Raw genomic sequence first — 16,826 nt, 5'->3', positions numbered from 1 at the left:
TGGTTTATGGAGTGCTGGGGATCTAACTAACCTAGGGCATACTGAATGCTAAGCAAGCATTCTCTGTACTGATTTACTTCCCTAGTATGACTTAAGTTTTAAATTTTACTCTCTCCACTTTCATCTCTAACCTATGTTGAAAACAAAAACAGCCTTCTTCTTAGACTACTGCTTTATGTTTCTTCGTCTTCTTTCTTAGACTACTGCTTTATATTTTGATGACTGTGAAATTCATCTTGGACTAATTGTTTGAAGTGGTGTGTGCCTGAATCAAATATGGAACTACCCCCTGGCCTTATAGCAAATATTCATGTCTTAATGCCAAAGAATATGTTTATTAGTGTTTGTAAACTGCACCTCTAAACTGACTGGTATCTTAGGAGCTCTCTTTCCTCAGCAGCCTTGGAGGAAGAGTTGGCCAAACTTGAAGCCATCCTGGCATCCTTCATGCACTGACACATTTGTTGCCCATCTTTCTACCCAGACTTAAGACTGGGGCCTTAGTTCTGCCCTGTGTTTGTGTTCTGGGTATGTTTCGTGAATATCGGTAATGTTAAACCTGAAAATTAAGAAGAGAAAGGCCGAATCCATAATTGTCCAGTTGAAGTAAGCTTTATTAAGTATTGGTCAGGAATATGGACACTGGCCAGGGATTTCCAGAGAAATGGCACTTGAATTAGATTAGTCAGGTACTTGTAGAGGCAGAACCCACAAGGCTATAGTAGTTCCAGTTCCTGTGCAATCAGGGCAAGCATATATCCTGACATATTTACTGCATAGTGTGCAGATGGGGCAACCAACCTTGTGTACTGCAGTAAAAACACTTGACTTGTTATCTTATATGAATAACAGCCCTCAGCATTTCAAGAAGTTGTCTTTGGGCAAGTGGGGCTTACAGGTAAAACTTAGCCCTTAGAGACAGTAAATAAGTCCATTCTGTTCTTGGAGTGGTTTTTGTACGTACTGCAGACCATATGTTGTTTCCTGTGTTTCAAATATTCCATATCTGTAGTAATATTAGCTTTAGCATAGTGAAATTGACACTGTATGCAGAACATCCATGTTCTCCAAATCTTCTCTCTAGTCCTTGTAGTTTTAAATTGCTTCTAGTAGGTTGTTCTCCATGGTAACATTCTGTGAGCTCACTAAAGAAAGATAATCTGTAAAGAGAATGGTGTTGGAAAGAGGGTTTAACAAAGCCACAGGAGTCTAGGTAAATGGAAGACTTGGAAAAGTAGTTTCCCACGTCAAGCAGGTCGTCATGGTAGTCAACAGGCTGCTTCAGAACAGGCAGCTGGCAGAACAGCAGGAACACTTCCAATTTTGCTTCCTTGGTTACAGGGAATGATAATGTACTTGACCTTCAGCAAAGCAGGGTCACAGAAAGTATCAAAAACAGCACTGTGTGGTATGGTAAATGGAATTGGCACAGCAGAGTTTGAAGGCACAGGCCTGTGGACTCTACCCACCAACCCCTGGCTGATTTGGTTACTATTTGGCTTGGGAAGTTGCTGAGGAAAAATGTAAATAAAACTGCTGAGAACAATTGGCTGGTGAGTGTGTGTATGTTGGTGGGGTAGGGAGGAATAGAAAAAAAGGGTAGCACAGGAAATCTTTACTTGTGTGTAGTGTTATGTCTTTTGTGTGTGCATATGTCTTGCCTCTAAGCTCTGTATTTCAGTTGAAACTTGTTTCTGAAGCTGTTAGTAAAACTGTGTAGTATTTAGACCCCAGTTTGGAGGAATTCATATCTATTATGTTCAACTACTGGCAGGCTTTTTTTCCTTTTTAGGGACTAGTGTAAGACTGTGGTGAATACATTGCTTGTTTTGGCAGGTTAATATATGTGTGAACAAAAGACTATGAGCCTGATCGTTACTAAGTATCTCACTATTTATACAATTGTGAAATATAGTTGATGGCTTTTTTTGATGTTTTTAATTTTTAATTATTTTTATTTATGATAATTTATTCACCTTATTTTGTATTATAGTTTATTCACTATTCACCCAGCTCTAGCGCCCTCCCTTGTCCCCGATGGCTTTGTTTTTTTCAGTGTGTATTTGTTTAGAGACAAAGTCTGCTTTGGAGCCAGCCCAGTAGGACTTATGATTGATCTTTCTGCTTTATAGATTGTGTGTGTGTGTGTGTGTGTTCATGTTCATCCATTCACTGTCTAGAGGAAACGTAGTCATTTCCTGTTCTTAGATCATTGAACAGATTGGGTAGTACTCTGTGAAGAGTGCCAAAGTCCAGGACTGGATCCTATAGGAGATACTCAAGCCAGTTTGAGGGACATTAAAGGCAGGCCATAGGAACAGGTCTTGAGTTAGACTATGGAGACAGTAAAGATGACATGTGTATTGAAAAGACATGTATAACTTTAGAAAGAAGTGAAGTCCCTTTCAGTCTACGCTGCAAACTATGATAAGGTCTGTGTCTAAACACACCTATACACCTCCAGAACCTAGTTTGCACAGTTTCATGAGATCCTTGATTTGTTTTGTGATACAGGGTCTTCATCCTCTTCCCCCAAGATGGGGTTTTCTCCGTGTGGAACAAGCTAATCTTGAACTCAGAGACCTGCTTGCCTCTGCCTCTCCAGTGATGGGATTAAAGGCGTATGCCCTTTAATCTTACATAGCCTAGATTTCTAATTCTGATATCTCTATTACAGTCTCTTTGGTGCTGGGATTATAAGTGGTTGCCACTACACCCAAATAAGCATTGCTGAGGATTGGAACCTAGGGCTCTCTCATACTAGAGAATATTCTACCATTGAGCCAAATTCTTGGCTCCTAGAGTTCTTTATACCAGCAGTTTTCTTGTTAAAGCACAAATACTCTACCCAGAGTGTACACACATACTTGGATGTTGCCTGGCAGTTGTACTTGAGTATTAATTGATTCTGTCCTCCACAAGTTAAGAAGTTGAAAGAGGTAAAAAAAAGATAGCCAGGGCTGAGGCACAGAGTGTCAGCTGGCACTAAGATGGTATGAAGGGAAAGAGAAAGCAGAGGATTAGACTAGGTGAAAGTATAGCTAGTGTTTTTATATTTTATTATGAGGCTGATCTTTTACCACTATGCTAAATGGTTCCCAATATACTTTTGGAAGGGGAATGTATCTCCAGGTCTGTTTATAATGCTAGTCTCTAAATTCAGACACCTGCAAACATTTCTTAGAGATTCTGTTATATCACTTTGCTTTCAAGTAAAACCTTCTTTATACTGCTTTTCACAACATTGTGATGTTTAACCTCAATTGTCAACTTACTAGGATTGAGAAATAGACAATCAGTAAAAAGTTCACACCTATTGTATCAGTAACCTTTCATGAGACAGTTATATAATGAAGGCATTGACCGGACAAATAGGTCCCCCCCCCCTTTTTTTTTTTCCAGAGCTGAGGACCAAACCCAGGGCCTTGCACTTGCTAGGCAAGTGCTCTACCACTGAGCTAAATCCCCAACTCCTAGATTCATCCCTTGATGGAGTCATATTATAATGACATTGGTGGGAAGTGGTGAGATATAGGAGATGGTAGTTTGCTGCAGGAGTGAGGTCATGGTAGTGTGTGTCCTTGGGGGCTGTATTTTTGTGGCTCCTTTCCTTGCTCTTTTCTGTTTCTTGCTTGCCAAATAAGAGTGGCTGTGTGCTGCTTTGTTGTCTATCTGATGACTGAAACAGTGGGATAAAAATAATTCCTCCGTTTATAAATTTTTTTTATTATCTGCTATATTCCATCTTAGACCTCAGGAGTGTAGACTACCAGCCTTATTACTTCCAGAACTGAGCATCCCTACACTGATTCCCAAAGATGCTTGAATCTTTGGTCTTCTGATATAATGAGATTGAATTTAGGGCATTTGTGTGTGCTAGGCAAGCATTGTATCACTGTGCTGTATCTGTAGTCCTGTGCTTCTGAATAAGGAGTACTTGACAAGTATATGCTTGCACAGGTAAAGAAGCCAAATGTCAGAGAGTATAACCTCTTCTTGGACCAGGTCGCAAAGCTTAAAAACAGCCACTCTTATAGCCAAGTTCAGGCTCAAGTATGGTATAGGTCCAATGGTTGCTGTAGTTTTATGGTTTGGAAATCCTTCATGGGTCTCTAAAATATTTTTAAATACACTTGGTTATTTAAAAGATAAATTTGTAGCCAGGTGTGGTGGTGCATGCCTTTAATCCCAGAACGCTGGGAGGCAGAGGCAGGCGGATCTCTGAGTTTGAGGCCAGTCAGGGCTACACAGAGAAACCCTGTCTGGAGGGAAGTAGGGGGAGAGGGGGAGGAGACTGGAGAAGTTGGGGACAGTTAGCTGGAATTCCAGTTGAACTTCACCTTGAGGGCTCAGCTTCCCCTTGGCTGAACTCTCTGACTTGTCTTTCTTAACTGCTCCTAACTGTATTTTCTTTATCCGTCATCTGTTAATGACACTTGGGTGATCCCATAACTTGGTTTCTTGAATTCTACACTGAAATGTAGACACCTCTTCCATTACAGATCTTGTAGATGAATACCAGAATTGAGAGTGGTGGATCCCCACACTGCTTTGATTACTATAGGTTTTAGAATGTTTAAAATGTAGAGGTGTGAGTCCTCCTACATTTTCTTTCACAGGATTGCTTTGTTATGGGTTCCTTACATTTCACATGGGTTTTAGGATCAGCAGATGAGTTTATGGGGGCGGGGGGAGCATGTATCTTTGGTTGGCTTCCAGTTTCTGGGATTACATGTATGCGCTGTCACACCTGGCTTTTTTATACTTACTTTGTTAAACTTATTATCCAGTTTTGTTTTTCTTTTTTTTTTTTTAATGTTTTATTTATTATTTATACAGTATTCTGCCTACATGTATGCCTGTAGGCCAGAAGAGGGCACCAGATCTCATAGATTGTTTTGAGTCCATCATATGGTTGCTGGGAATTGAACTCAGAACCTTTGGAAGGACAGCTAGTGCTCTTAACCTCAGCCATCTCTCCAGCCTGTTTTTTTCTTTTTTATGATATAGCATCAGTGACATTATTTCTTCATTTTGTTTTCAGATTGTTTATTGTCACTGTATAGAAATACAGTTGATCTTATACCTTCAGCCTTGGAACTCTGACCAGTTAGTTGTAAGGGAATTCTTGTGGATTCTGTAAGATTTTATGTAAGAACATTTAATATGCATATGGAGATAGTTTTACTTTTTTCTTTATAATCATGATATATGTCATCTTTTCTCATTTTTCTTCCTTCCCCTTTCTCCTTCTCTTAGTTTTTTCCTGTCTCTACCTAGTTTCCTTACTAGCAGTTCCAGTACATTTATTTACACAGTGGTGAAAACATATCTGGTGTTCTCATCTTGGGGGAAAGCTTTTGTCGTCTGTCCTTTATTGGAGTGAGTGCTTTCCTGATTTTTAATTTATTGAATCTTTTTTCTTTTTCCTTTTAAATCATGAAGGGTTGTTAGGTTTTGTCAAATACATTCTGTTTGTTCCGTTCATTAAAGTGATCTTGAAGCTCTTGCCGAACTGATTTTCATGCACTGAACCAGCCTTGCATTCTTTAGGTAAGCTGCACTTAAGTAGGCATGCTACTGGATTCAGTTTGCTTGCTTTTGTTCAGTTTTTACATCTATATCTGTAAGATAATTTTCATTACATGTTTAGGTGTTGAGCAGTATTGGCCTCACAGAATAAATTAGGGAAACATAGTTTCAGGGGTTGGGGGACATGCCACCTTTGTATGGTGTTGGGTCTTGATATACTTTTAATCTAGGAAAATACTGTCTTCTTACTTCAGGTACCCAGGTGACCACTCAGCACGTTGATCCTCGCCTTTGGTAGGTATTGACTAAATATGAGACCTTTGTGTTTATTCATGGTGAACTTTGCCCATCTCCATTCTGCCTGAGTCTAGGAGGTTGTCAGGACTCTTTAAGTGCTGCTCCTAATAATTTTCAGGGCTGTACTGGCTCTGTTTGCCATCTCTCTCTTGCAGTGTTGTGACTGTCTATTAAAAACCACCACAAAAGAAAGTTTTATAGCTGGCTTGGAAACAGTGGAAAAAATTCAAAGAGCATCTCTAAAAAACAGTTCTTTTGATAGCTTTTTTTTTTTAGGTCATGAAAAGCAGAACTGATTTGGTTTATCCTTGTGTTTTCAACATCAGAAGCAGCTATTTTAAGATTTTTTTTTTCTTGGAAACAACATGGGCAGTATCTCGGTATTTCCTTTGTTGTTTTGCGTTGATACCTCAAAGTTCAAGTTTGTCATTCAAGGCACAGCAAGAGCAAGAAGCATGCTCCTGCTGGGCATGGTAGCGCACACCTGTAATCCTGGTACTTGGGAGGTAGAAACAGGAGGGCCAGTAGTATAATAGTTGAAGGCCAGCATGGACTTTAATAAGACCCTGCATTTAAGAAAGAAAGAAGTCCTTAGGAAATCATTAGGTACCTTCCTAAGCCCTATGTTCTCATCCACAGGTACCACGTACACAGACCACTCGGCCGGAATCTCCAGGGATGACCAGCCCCTCCCCACGCATCCAGATAATTTCCACCGACTCTGCGGTAGCCTCTCCTCAGCGCATTCAGGTATTCGTGTCAGTTCCACTGGGTTTCTTCATTCTTTCCAAAAAACAAACCTGCCTAAGAGTTTTACTACAGACATCAAATACCGTGTGAGCTCATTTGTTTAGAAAGCATCAGGTAAAAGCTTGTATGTAAGTTACTTTTAAAGCAAAAGTATGAACTATTGCTTCAAAATACTAGATGACATATCATTTTATTATTTACTAGCTTCTAAATTGAGAGGCAGTATATATCCTATTAGGATCAAGGACCCCTCTTTGTAGTTACATCCAGTGTCCCCACTTAGTAGGTTTTTCAGTTGGGTCAATCACAATTTTAATGCTTTACTTTTCTATTTGCAAAGTAGTAGATCTTGCCCTGAATCAGCAAGTTTAATGCTTTTAAGATGCTTAGAAAGGTATCGTATCAATATATATATATATAAAGGTATCAATATATATATATATATATATATATAGAACGTGATTATGTATATATATATATAAATAAAATCTATACATGGTAACTATTATTACCATTATTATTATCTAATTATTACTTACGCAGGGGTAGGACTGTGAATCTGCCTTTAATTCACTTTTTCTAATCTTTTGAACAAAAAGACTTTGGAAATTATAGCAAGAAGCTGTGAGGAAGGGATAATGTATTGGTGTTTGATTACCCAGCTGAACCATAACATATGAAGAGATGAACAGCTGAAAAACACCTGTTACATGAGTATGAAAAATAGCAACAGGATGCCTCAGCAAGTAAAAGCACCTACCAAGGAACCATTGTGGCTTGAGCTCAGTCCCTGAACCAACACTGGAAGGAGGAAAGAGCAGACTCCCAAAAGATGTCCTCAGATCTCTACATGGGCAGCAAACCATGCATGCACCTTAACTCATATACATATTACACAAGCATGTGTGCACTCGCATGCACACACACACACACACACACACACACACAAACTCACAATAATAGGATTAAAAAATTTTAGGATTTAAAAGCAAAATAATTTGTGTTTTCAGTGTTAATGCAAATGGCCTCAGTGATGTCCTCGTTCTTAGCCCATGCTTTGTCAGTAAATGTTGCATCCCCTGCAACGTTTTTAACAATTCAATGTATGACAGCAATACCTAAAACCTAAGTAGTGGTGTCTCTTGTAAGGTTAAGAAGGAAAGATGTCAGATTAGACAATGTTTAGTCTGAATTAACAGACCTAGGATCCAGTCTTGTGACCAGTCAGCTATATGACCCAGGCAGTTTCCAAAACCTTTGTTTCTGTACAGTGTCACTATGGACATCTGAGTGCAGGATGAAGTGCAGATGAACACCAGGAAAAGCTAGCAGTTGTGCTTTTACTTGTTTTTGTGTTTATGTTTTACAATGGGCTCTCCTGTAGTTGAGGCTGACCTCCAGCTTTCTTTGTGTCTGAGCCTGGACTTGAAGTCTTGATTTTTATGAATGACTCCACATTCCCAGTACAGGCTAGTACTAACACACCTAGTTTTGTACTATAGCTTTCACTGTCCTGTTTTTATACTGCTTCAAATTTACAGGAAATAATAAATAAAATTGTTATAACCTTTACCTAGATTCACTAATTGTTTGCCACCCAATCATGAATGTATGTTATATGTAATAGTTCTTATTGATTTTATCACAAACTACAGGCATCATTTCTTTGCACTGGATCAATCACAGAGATTTCTTAAGAATGATGACATTCTCTTAAACAAATCATAATTATGTAAAGAAATACTAATACTGAAACATGCCATTGTAGGATCTATAATCCTCATCCCACAATTTCCAGAATTGTTTTTATGAGTTCTCCCCCCCCCCCCCCCCCCCCCCCCCCGGGGCTATTTGACAGTATTGATTGTGATACTACTAATTAGATGCCAGTCAACAAAAGACACCATTCCTTGTTGTGCAGGCTAGCACAGGTGACCAGAAGGATTGCTGGTATTGTGTTGTTTGGCCCTAGCAGTACAAAGATTTTAAGGAGGAAGAGGAGGAACACAGTCTCTCATTGGAGGAAGAGCTGGGACTGAGAGCTGCTGCTTTGATGATAGAGATGTAGGGCAGGAGCTCTGGAGGTGATGGAGGGCACAGGAAACATTAGGTTCAATTTTTTACTTTTTAATCTGGCTTTTAAAAGGAAAGTAAGTTCAAAGGGGGAAGGTATTGCATACTGTTCCATTTTGGAGATGATTGAGTTTTTCAGCCTTGTTTGTTCTTTTGTAGTAAACTTTGTAAGAATTCTCTGCATGTTTTGAGATTCTCCTGGGGTCTCCATCTCCCCCTTTTTCATTTGATGCTTTTCAAGAAAGCATTATTGTAACCATTGATGAACTTAAATGTGTTTCTAGAATACATTTACATATATAACATTTAACTATATTAGATTGAGATTCACATACAATTTTGTTAGGAAGGACTTTGTAATTACATGGTTTTTGTTTCATGTTTTTCTCCTCTCCTCTTGTTTCCTTCCCTCCCCTCCCCTCCTTTCCCCTTCCCTCCTCTCTCCTTCTGCCTCTCCCCTCTTCTCTTCTCCCCTCTTCTCTTCTCTCTTCTCTTTCTCGTCTTCTCATCTCCCTCTCCCCCTTTTCTTTTTTTCTTTTCTTTTCTTTTTTTCTTTTCTTGTTTGAAATCGGGGCTCTAACAGCCTTTTTATACCTTCTTCCCACTTGCCGGTAGCATTGTTTTTTAAGCCTATCTATTTTTTATGATTGTCTTCATAAAGGGGCTTTTAATTCCAAAAATAGTAAAGATAGGATCCTAGAATAAAATAAATTATGAAAAAATTAGTTTTGAAAAGCTCACTATATATTTTTTACTTTGCCATAGAACTTGTATTACTTTTCTTATTGTTCTGGCGAAATACCAGATGAAGTTAAATTTACAAAAAGAAGGGCTTTTATTTTGGTTTACAGACTTAGGGTACAGTCATCATGGTAGAAAAATTATGGCAACAGAAAAATAAGATGGCTGGTCCCATTACATCCATAGTCAGGAAGTAGAACAGATTGATTGCTGGTGTTCAGCCCATTTTCTCCTTTTCATTCTATTCAGTCCCGGGTTCATGGAATGGTACTATTCACATTCAGAGTGGGTCTTCCCTGAATAGTTGAATCTTTCTGGAAGGACTCCCATAGACACCCAGAGGTTTGTTTCCATAGTGTTTCGAAATCTCATCAAGCTGACAGTGAAGATTAGCCATCAGAACTGGTGAAATATATTTTAGACCAGCATTGATTCTAGTGATCACCTCCTGAGTGGTGCCTGCAAGTACACACTTCTGAAGACACACCATGCAAAGGGGCTTCCATGTTGTATTCTGTAGATTGTAACAGACCAGCAGACAGGACAGAAGATCCAGATAGTCACCGCAGTGGACACCTCTGGATCCTCCAAACAGCAGTTCATCCTGACCAGCCCAGATGGAGCTGGAACTGGGAAGGTGATCCTGGCTTCTCCGGAGACATCCAGTGCCAAGCAGCTCATCTTCACCACCTCGGACAACCTTGTCCCTGGCAGGATCCAGGTAAGGCCTGTCAACAGGTGGTTATTACTGTATTTGATAGTGAACCACTTCTCAGTTCAGTTTTGTCTTGCATGGAGGCCAAATCAACTACTAGTAGGGCCTTTGGGGATTTACAAGCATGGTGGGATTTTACAAGTTAAAGCAAAAGCCAGGAAATTAAGTGGCCACACCCAGAAGACAATCAGTGGTAACAGTAAGAGAGTATAGAAGCTAATCCAAGGAAAAGATACAGGTTTAAGCAAGACGGTAGGCCACTGGAGAATTGTTCTTAAAAGACCACATAGTAGAAACCATTAGCCTCTGATATCTTTATGGCATTCCCTAGAGCTGACCATGGCTAAACAAGAACATCTGCTCTTACTTCTATCTCATGTAGGTGGCCAAGCCTGGGACCAGTTCTTCAGTCTGATCTCACATGTTTCCAGGCACTTCTTTGTACTTTCTATCTCCAGCTCTGTCCTACTTACCTCTATTCTGAGAGGAAGAAAGAAGATGGGATTCGGGGAGCCACAAAAATACACTCAGACACTAAAGGAAAGCAGGGCCAGTTGTGAAGTTGGAGGCTCCATGCCAGTGTCCCAGAGTGACCAGGCATGGACAGGTTTTGACATAATTGAGGAGGAATCTATGTTTTGTTTTTATTTTAAATTTATTTAATTGGCACCGTTTGCCGACATTTTAGATCGTCACGGATTCTGCTTCTGTGGAGCGTTTGCTGGGGAAGGCAGACGTCCAGCGGCCCCAGGTGGTGGAGTACTGTGTGGTCTGTGGCGACAAAGCCTCAGGTATGTGGCTTCTGGCATGTATCATAGAGCAACAATGTGACCTTTTATAGGGTAGGGAAATGGTTAGTTGAGGAAACATTATATGTAGGTTTCAAACATTATAAGCAAAGTAGTTTGTCATGTTATTCAAATCAAACGTTATTCAAATCAAAAAACTGATTTGTTTCCAAGTATTTATATGCTATTAAGTAAAACTTTCCCTTATCTTGTTTGTTTTTCCTAAGGTGTGTTTTGTGTATAATTCCACTTACCTAAACTCTCTCACTTTTCTTTTTATCTTTTTACTCTACCCTGTGTGATAAGCTTCTATGATGCAGGAGTAGACACCATGCAGTCCCCTTGGGAAAGTATACACAGGTGCATACACATGCATCCCGAGTGAAGACCCAAGACCTCTAGGATGTTATTTAGCTCTATGCTTCTGGTGTCCTTCAAGGAGAGCCTGAAGGCTTCCACAGTTAGGACTCTGGTGAAAGGAAACAGGAGGCTTGCTAGCACTGACAAGCTATAGAAAGTAAGTGAGGCAGGAAGGCATGGAGTAGGAATGGAGAAGCTCAGGGAAGCTGGGGCATAGACCTGAGTTCTGAGGCAGCTTTGTTCCATTCAGGAAGTCTGGAGGTTTTATTGTCCTGGATTTAATTTTGTCTTTTTGAAAAGGGGGTTGGACCAAACCTAGGAAGATGCCTAAGCAATCATCTTCAAAAGCTCTGATTTTTCCCTTTAAGCTGGTTGTATTGTTTCTCTACCACTGGTGCCTACTTCTGAGCCTACCTTTTATTTATCTTGGTAAAGCCAGCCTATCCTGCCCTGGAAGCAGGTGCACAGTGCTGCCATTGGTCCTGAATGTCTTTCTTCAGACATCTTAGGCATCTTGTACATTCTCCTATAATCTTGTACATTCTTGTACAAGAATCTTATACATTCTCCTATAATTGATATGGACTTTGCCACTGAGTGTTTGAGCAAATCTCTGCCTGTTAAACAAGGAGACACACTTCACAAATTTTGAATACATGAAACAGGAACAGAAACAGCCAAAGACTGCCTTGTTCATCAGGGCTCTTCTAAGCTTCAAAGGAAGACCTCATCACATAACCTTATAGTGCCGCTGTCTTCAGCTCTTAGAAGTCACTCAGATATAGCAAGTTCAAGGAGACATTGTAAGGAAGGTCAAGGTAGTGTTCACAAGGGGTCATTTCAGTACCACAGTGCTTCAAAAGAAAAGGGAAAATGAGATCCTTCAAGTTACCTCTGTAGTCACTGTGATGTGAAGTGTCCTCCTAACAGTTGAGTCTGAAGCTCTGGAAGCAAGAGAAGCCCAGTATGTGCACATACAGTCTTAGCTGCAAGGTTCTGCTGATGTACAGGAGCATTTATCAGCTAGGAAGGGTGAACTAAGGTGTCATTGGCTAATGGCTACTGTACTCTTAAGTAAATGAGAGTAGAGAAGTAAGCTGTGATTTGTAACCATGTTTCTTGAAGGGCTTGAGTTCACTTAAAGGGATGCTTAAGGACAAGGACATGATTCAGAGAGAAAACAAATATGTAGGAATGACTAGGCTGTTTAGTCTGGCAGTAAGCGTGGGCACCAAGCTGTTTCTATAGCCAAGGTATGCACACTGGAGCAGTGTTGCCTGAGCCTCTCTGTGTGTTAGGATGGTTGTGTGCCAAGGGCAGTCATATCATTTATGAGCTTTGGATTTCCATCATGACCTTGCAAGATTACTGTAGCAATGTAGACACATGAGGTAGATGTATTGTTGGGCTGCCATTAACCCCTGTGGTGGCAGCATCTGAGAAGGTATACTCCAGTGGGAACAGTCCTGGGACAGCTCAACTCTGCTCATGATGAACCAGATCATGTTCTCACTTCCCTCAGGCCGTCACTATGGGGCTGTCAGTTGTGAAGGTTGCAAAGGTTTCTTCAAAAGGAGCGTGAGGAAGAATCTGACCTACAGCTGCCGGAGTAGCCAAGACTGCATCATCAACAAGCACCACCGTAACCGCTGCCAGTTCTGCCGGCTAAAGAAGTGTCTGGAGATGGGCATGAAGATGGAGTGTAAGTAGCACAGCCCACTACAGTTAGTAAACACCAGCTAAGTAAGGTGTTTGCCTTTGATTTAAAATGAGTGGGGGAAATACCCACGTAACCTTCACTGTGCTATACCTTTTGGGGCAACCAAGTGACCCAGAGCTGACACTGCTGGTTTTGTCAGTCTCCATGGTATGTATGAAAACACTTTTCTAGATGAGTCAGAAAACCGGGAAAGAGGAATGCAGAGTAGGTAACAGCAGCTTCAAATTAAAGCTGAGCCAGGTGCAGTGATGCACAACTGTAATCCCAGCAATTGGAGAGGTAGAGGCAGCCAGATCTCTATTAGAGGCCAACCTGGTCTACACAGCAAGTCCAGGACAACCATAGAAACACAGAGAAACCCTGTCTCAAAAAACTAAAAAGGAAGCAAAATAAATAAAGCTGAGACCAAGTCATTCCAGCCCCGCTACCAAAATGCAACCAGAACCATGCCTCTCAGTCCCTTGGCCGCATCTGTGACCCAGCGCTCCCTTCCTTTGCTATAGCCTTTAAGTTCTAAAGAAGGCCCTCAAGTGGGAGCAGCCACAGAAGGGCTGAAACCCTTCTCTCAGCAGTATTTCCAAATTATTCCCTCATCTACAGGGACCATTCATCAGGTCAGGTTCTGATGGTGAAATGATAAGAACCAGGTTCTAAAGTAAGCAAGACAGAGCAGTCAAGGTGAACAGTGCTGTGCTCTTAAGAGTACAGCAAGGATGGAAAGGAACAGAGTCAGTGCCCATTACAGACCAATAGTGCCACATAGCTCCTGGGAAGATAAGAGCCAATGGATTTCAGTATTGTTTCTCGTTCTCAGAATGAGAATGCAAAATTTACTAGGGAACAAGTATGCTCACAACCTGTTCTACCAGTCAGTACAATATATGCATGACTAGGTTAGTATGGGGCTGCCCTAGCATATTGTCAGGTTGTCCTTAGTTGTGAGCAGTGATGGGACTAAACTTGGGCAGTCACAGGCATAGCTGCAAACTCAAGATCCAACTACATTTCAGCTTAGTAGAAGAGCATCTGGATCCAAGGCATGGTCATCTCTTGCTTCTAAGGACAGTTTGTGGGCTGGCAAGATGGTTTGTTGTGTAAAGTGCCTACTGCGCCTAGCATAAGGATCTGAGTTGTGATCTCTGGCACCCATGTAAAAGCTGGTGGTGTTACTTGTGCCTATGAACCTACTACCACTAGGAGTGAAGACAGGTGGATCTCGAAAGTTTGCTGGTCAAGCCAGTCTAGCCAATCAGTGATTTTCATGGTCATCAAGAGACTCTGAATCAAAGCAAAGATGGAAAGCAATAGTAGAAAACTTTCAGTGTTGACCTCTTGCCTCTGTATATACATTTTCAGTACACCCCACCACCAAGATCTGCATTTTCTTCAGTTTCTTGGAACAAACACATCCCACCCCAAACAAACAAACACAACAACAACAACAACAAAAAAAAACAACAGGGTTTTTCTGTGAAGGCTTGGCTGTTCTGGACTACTTTGTAGATCAGGCTCACAGAGTTCCTCCTGCCTCTGCCTCCCTGAGTGCTGGAATTACAGGCATGTGTCACTGCGCCCCAATATGAGTCATTTGAAAGTTTTTTTTTTTTATTTTAAACATATATGTGTGTGTGTGTGTGTGTGTAGGTAGGTGTAGGTGTGTGTGTAGGTGTCTATGTGTACTGTGTACATGTGAATGCAGATACCTATGGAGGCCTTGGATCTTCCTAGAGCTGGAGTTAGAGGCAGTTGTGAGCTGTCTGAAATGAGTGTTAAGAATTGAACTCTGGTCTTCTTCAAGAATAATGTTCTTAGCTGGGAGAGAAATTGCTGTATACAGTTAATAGCCTTCAGTTTGCTGAAGCTCTTCAGGCTGGAATTGAGCTCTTGGGGATTGCTCTGCCATTTGTGGTATGAAATAATCTATGTGAAGGGTCCACTTGAAGATAGGCATTTCTAATCCGGGGCTGAGCTCAACTGATTACAGAAGTGAAAAACCCAGGGGAATTTATTGCCCTTCTTAGGTCACACCAGAAGGCAGTTTCTCAGCAAGGCAGCATCTGCCATCTTGAGCCCTCTGTATACCTTTAGGTTTACATTGGGGTTAGTTGATTTTGACTCTTCCCATTGGTTGGAAACCCCTTAGTGACCAAACACCAGTTACAGATCTGCTAAGAGACAACTTTACTATGTTACGATGTCTATTCATTTGACTCTTTTTCTCTAAATGAGAAAAATGTTATAAATGAGAATATATGTTATGATTTAAGCGGTACAGAGTGAACGGAAGCCCTTTGATGTACAACGGGAGAAACCAAGCAATTGTGCTGCTTCGACTGAGAAGATCTATATCCGGAAAGACCTGAGAAGTCCTCTGATAGCCACTCCAACGTTTGTGGCGGACAAGGACGGGGCAAGGTCAGTCTCCTGTTCTCACATAACAGCACTAATTGGCCTACAAACTGGCCTGAGGAAGTGCAAATATCTCTGGGAAGGACACACAAATGGCTCTCACCTGCCTGGCTATAGCCCTGGCATGTCTCACTCTCTTTTGATCCATTTAACATTGCTGAGGGTCATGGTAGAGCACAACCGATTCTGCAGTTTAGTTCAGGCTTCATTTATACAGGAAAATAGATGTCTATAACTCAAAGTACAGACCTTTTATTTTATACAGTACAGACCAAAGACCCAAGGTGAAGAAAGGACTAGGTAATTCCACAAGCTAGCTTCTACATTCTTTTTTAACACACACTGTTGAACTGGTTTTAAAGAGAACAGAAATAAGGAAAACCAGAAATCCAAAATGTATTATACAAAGAGCTGAAGTTGAGGGTCTCTGACAATTTTTTGAATATCAGTTTAGCTTTGGGAAGAATAGCCACAGTTAGTGTAGAAGGCCTAGGGGTAGGCATTTATGTTCTGTCCTCCCTCAGCCTGTAGCCTGGCTTTGTGAAGAACTCATCTGCAAGAGCAGGCAGCTGGCCCTTCACCCTTGGCTCAGTGTTAGAGCTTTTTCTCTTGGCAGACAGCCTTGCAGATATGAAAGTCAAGTGAATGCAGCATTAGCATACTGTGCAGAAATTGTTAGAAGCTACTCTGGGTTTCTTTGTCTTAAATAGACAAACAGGTCTTCTTGATCCAGGGATGCTTGTGAACATCCAGCAGCCTTTGATACGTGAGGATGGTACGGTTCTCCTGGCCACGGATTCCAAGGTAACATTCTCTTTTCCTGTGTGTTGTAGTGCAGGCTACTTTGGCCATCAGAGATGATGCTGAAAGCTTAGACTCATGTAGCTCCATTAATTTTTTGTGATAATAGCCATCCTAGGACTTGTTCTAAAGATGCTGGTGGCTTTTCGGACACCCCAGTCATAGTTGAATGGCTACAGTCACTATCACACAGCAGCTGTGTGGATAGCCTATGGTTCTATTCCCTATTAATTTATTCCCTTTGTTACGTTATTTGTTGGTATGCTACCAGCATGCTGGGAAAGTAGCTATTTTTTCCAAGGCAGCCTTTTGCAGAAGCTCCAGTTCCTTTCCATTACATTAGATAATCTGCAGTAGCCTGACAAAAGAGGCAGAGAGAACAAACTTGTAGTTTGAGATGTCTGTTGGTACAATAGGTCATCTCTTATGTGGTGACCTACACAGTATTCTGTGGTTCTGTCATAGTTTATTAATCAGTTTTGTGCTTAAAACTTTGGTTTTAGTTTTTTTTTATTTCTGTTACCAAAACATAGGCATGTGCGCACATACATACATACACACACACAAACATGGTTGGCACTTTCTCCTCAGCACCTGAAGTATCGTTGAAGTTTTGATTTATATCTCAGGTAAGGTTTAA

General features: G+C 40.9%; 1 protein-coding gene across 4 annotated transcripts in view; it reads left to right on the top strand.

The window, feature by feature from the left end:
- The window catches only part of Nr2c2 (nuclear receptor subfamily 2 group C member 2), a 58,991-nt gene that overhangs the window by 26,669 nt on the left and 15,496 nt on the right, over positions 1-16,826 (top strand). For 2 of the 4 annotated variants that reach the window (XM_055628609.1, XM_055628608.1), the window contains exons 2-8: positions 5,787-5,826; positions 6,469-6,579; positions 9,914-10,114; positions 10,797-10,899; positions 12,779-12,958; positions 15,244-15,391; positions 16,096-16,189. In XM_055628609.1, coding sequence (XP_055484584.1) covers positions 6,508-6,579; positions 9,914-10,114; positions 10,797-10,899; positions 12,779-12,958; positions 15,244-15,391; positions 16,096-16,189 — 798 coding nt within the window. In that variant the 5' untranslated portion in view covers positions 5,787-5,826; positions 6,469-6,507. The remainder of the gene's footprint in view (positions 1-5,786; positions 5,827-6,468; positions 6,580-9,913; positions 10,115-10,796; positions 10,900-12,778; positions 12,959-15,243; positions 15,392-16,095; positions 16,190-16,826) is intronic. The other 2 variants (XM_055628610.1, XM_055628607.1) reach the window with 1 other exon arrangement.

Source organism: Psammomys obesus, unplaced genomic scaffold (assembly GCF_907164565.1).
Source record: "Psammomys obesus unplaced genomic scaffold, mPsaObe1.curated_primary_1811, whole genome shotgun sequence".
In the NCBI taxonomy this organism is placed as follows: domain Eukaryota; kingdom Metazoa; phylum Chordata; class Mammalia; order Rodentia; family Muridae; genus Psammomys; species Psammomys obesus.
Note: the sequence above shows the minus strand (reverse complement) of the source record. Positions and strands in the feature narration are given on the sequence as shown.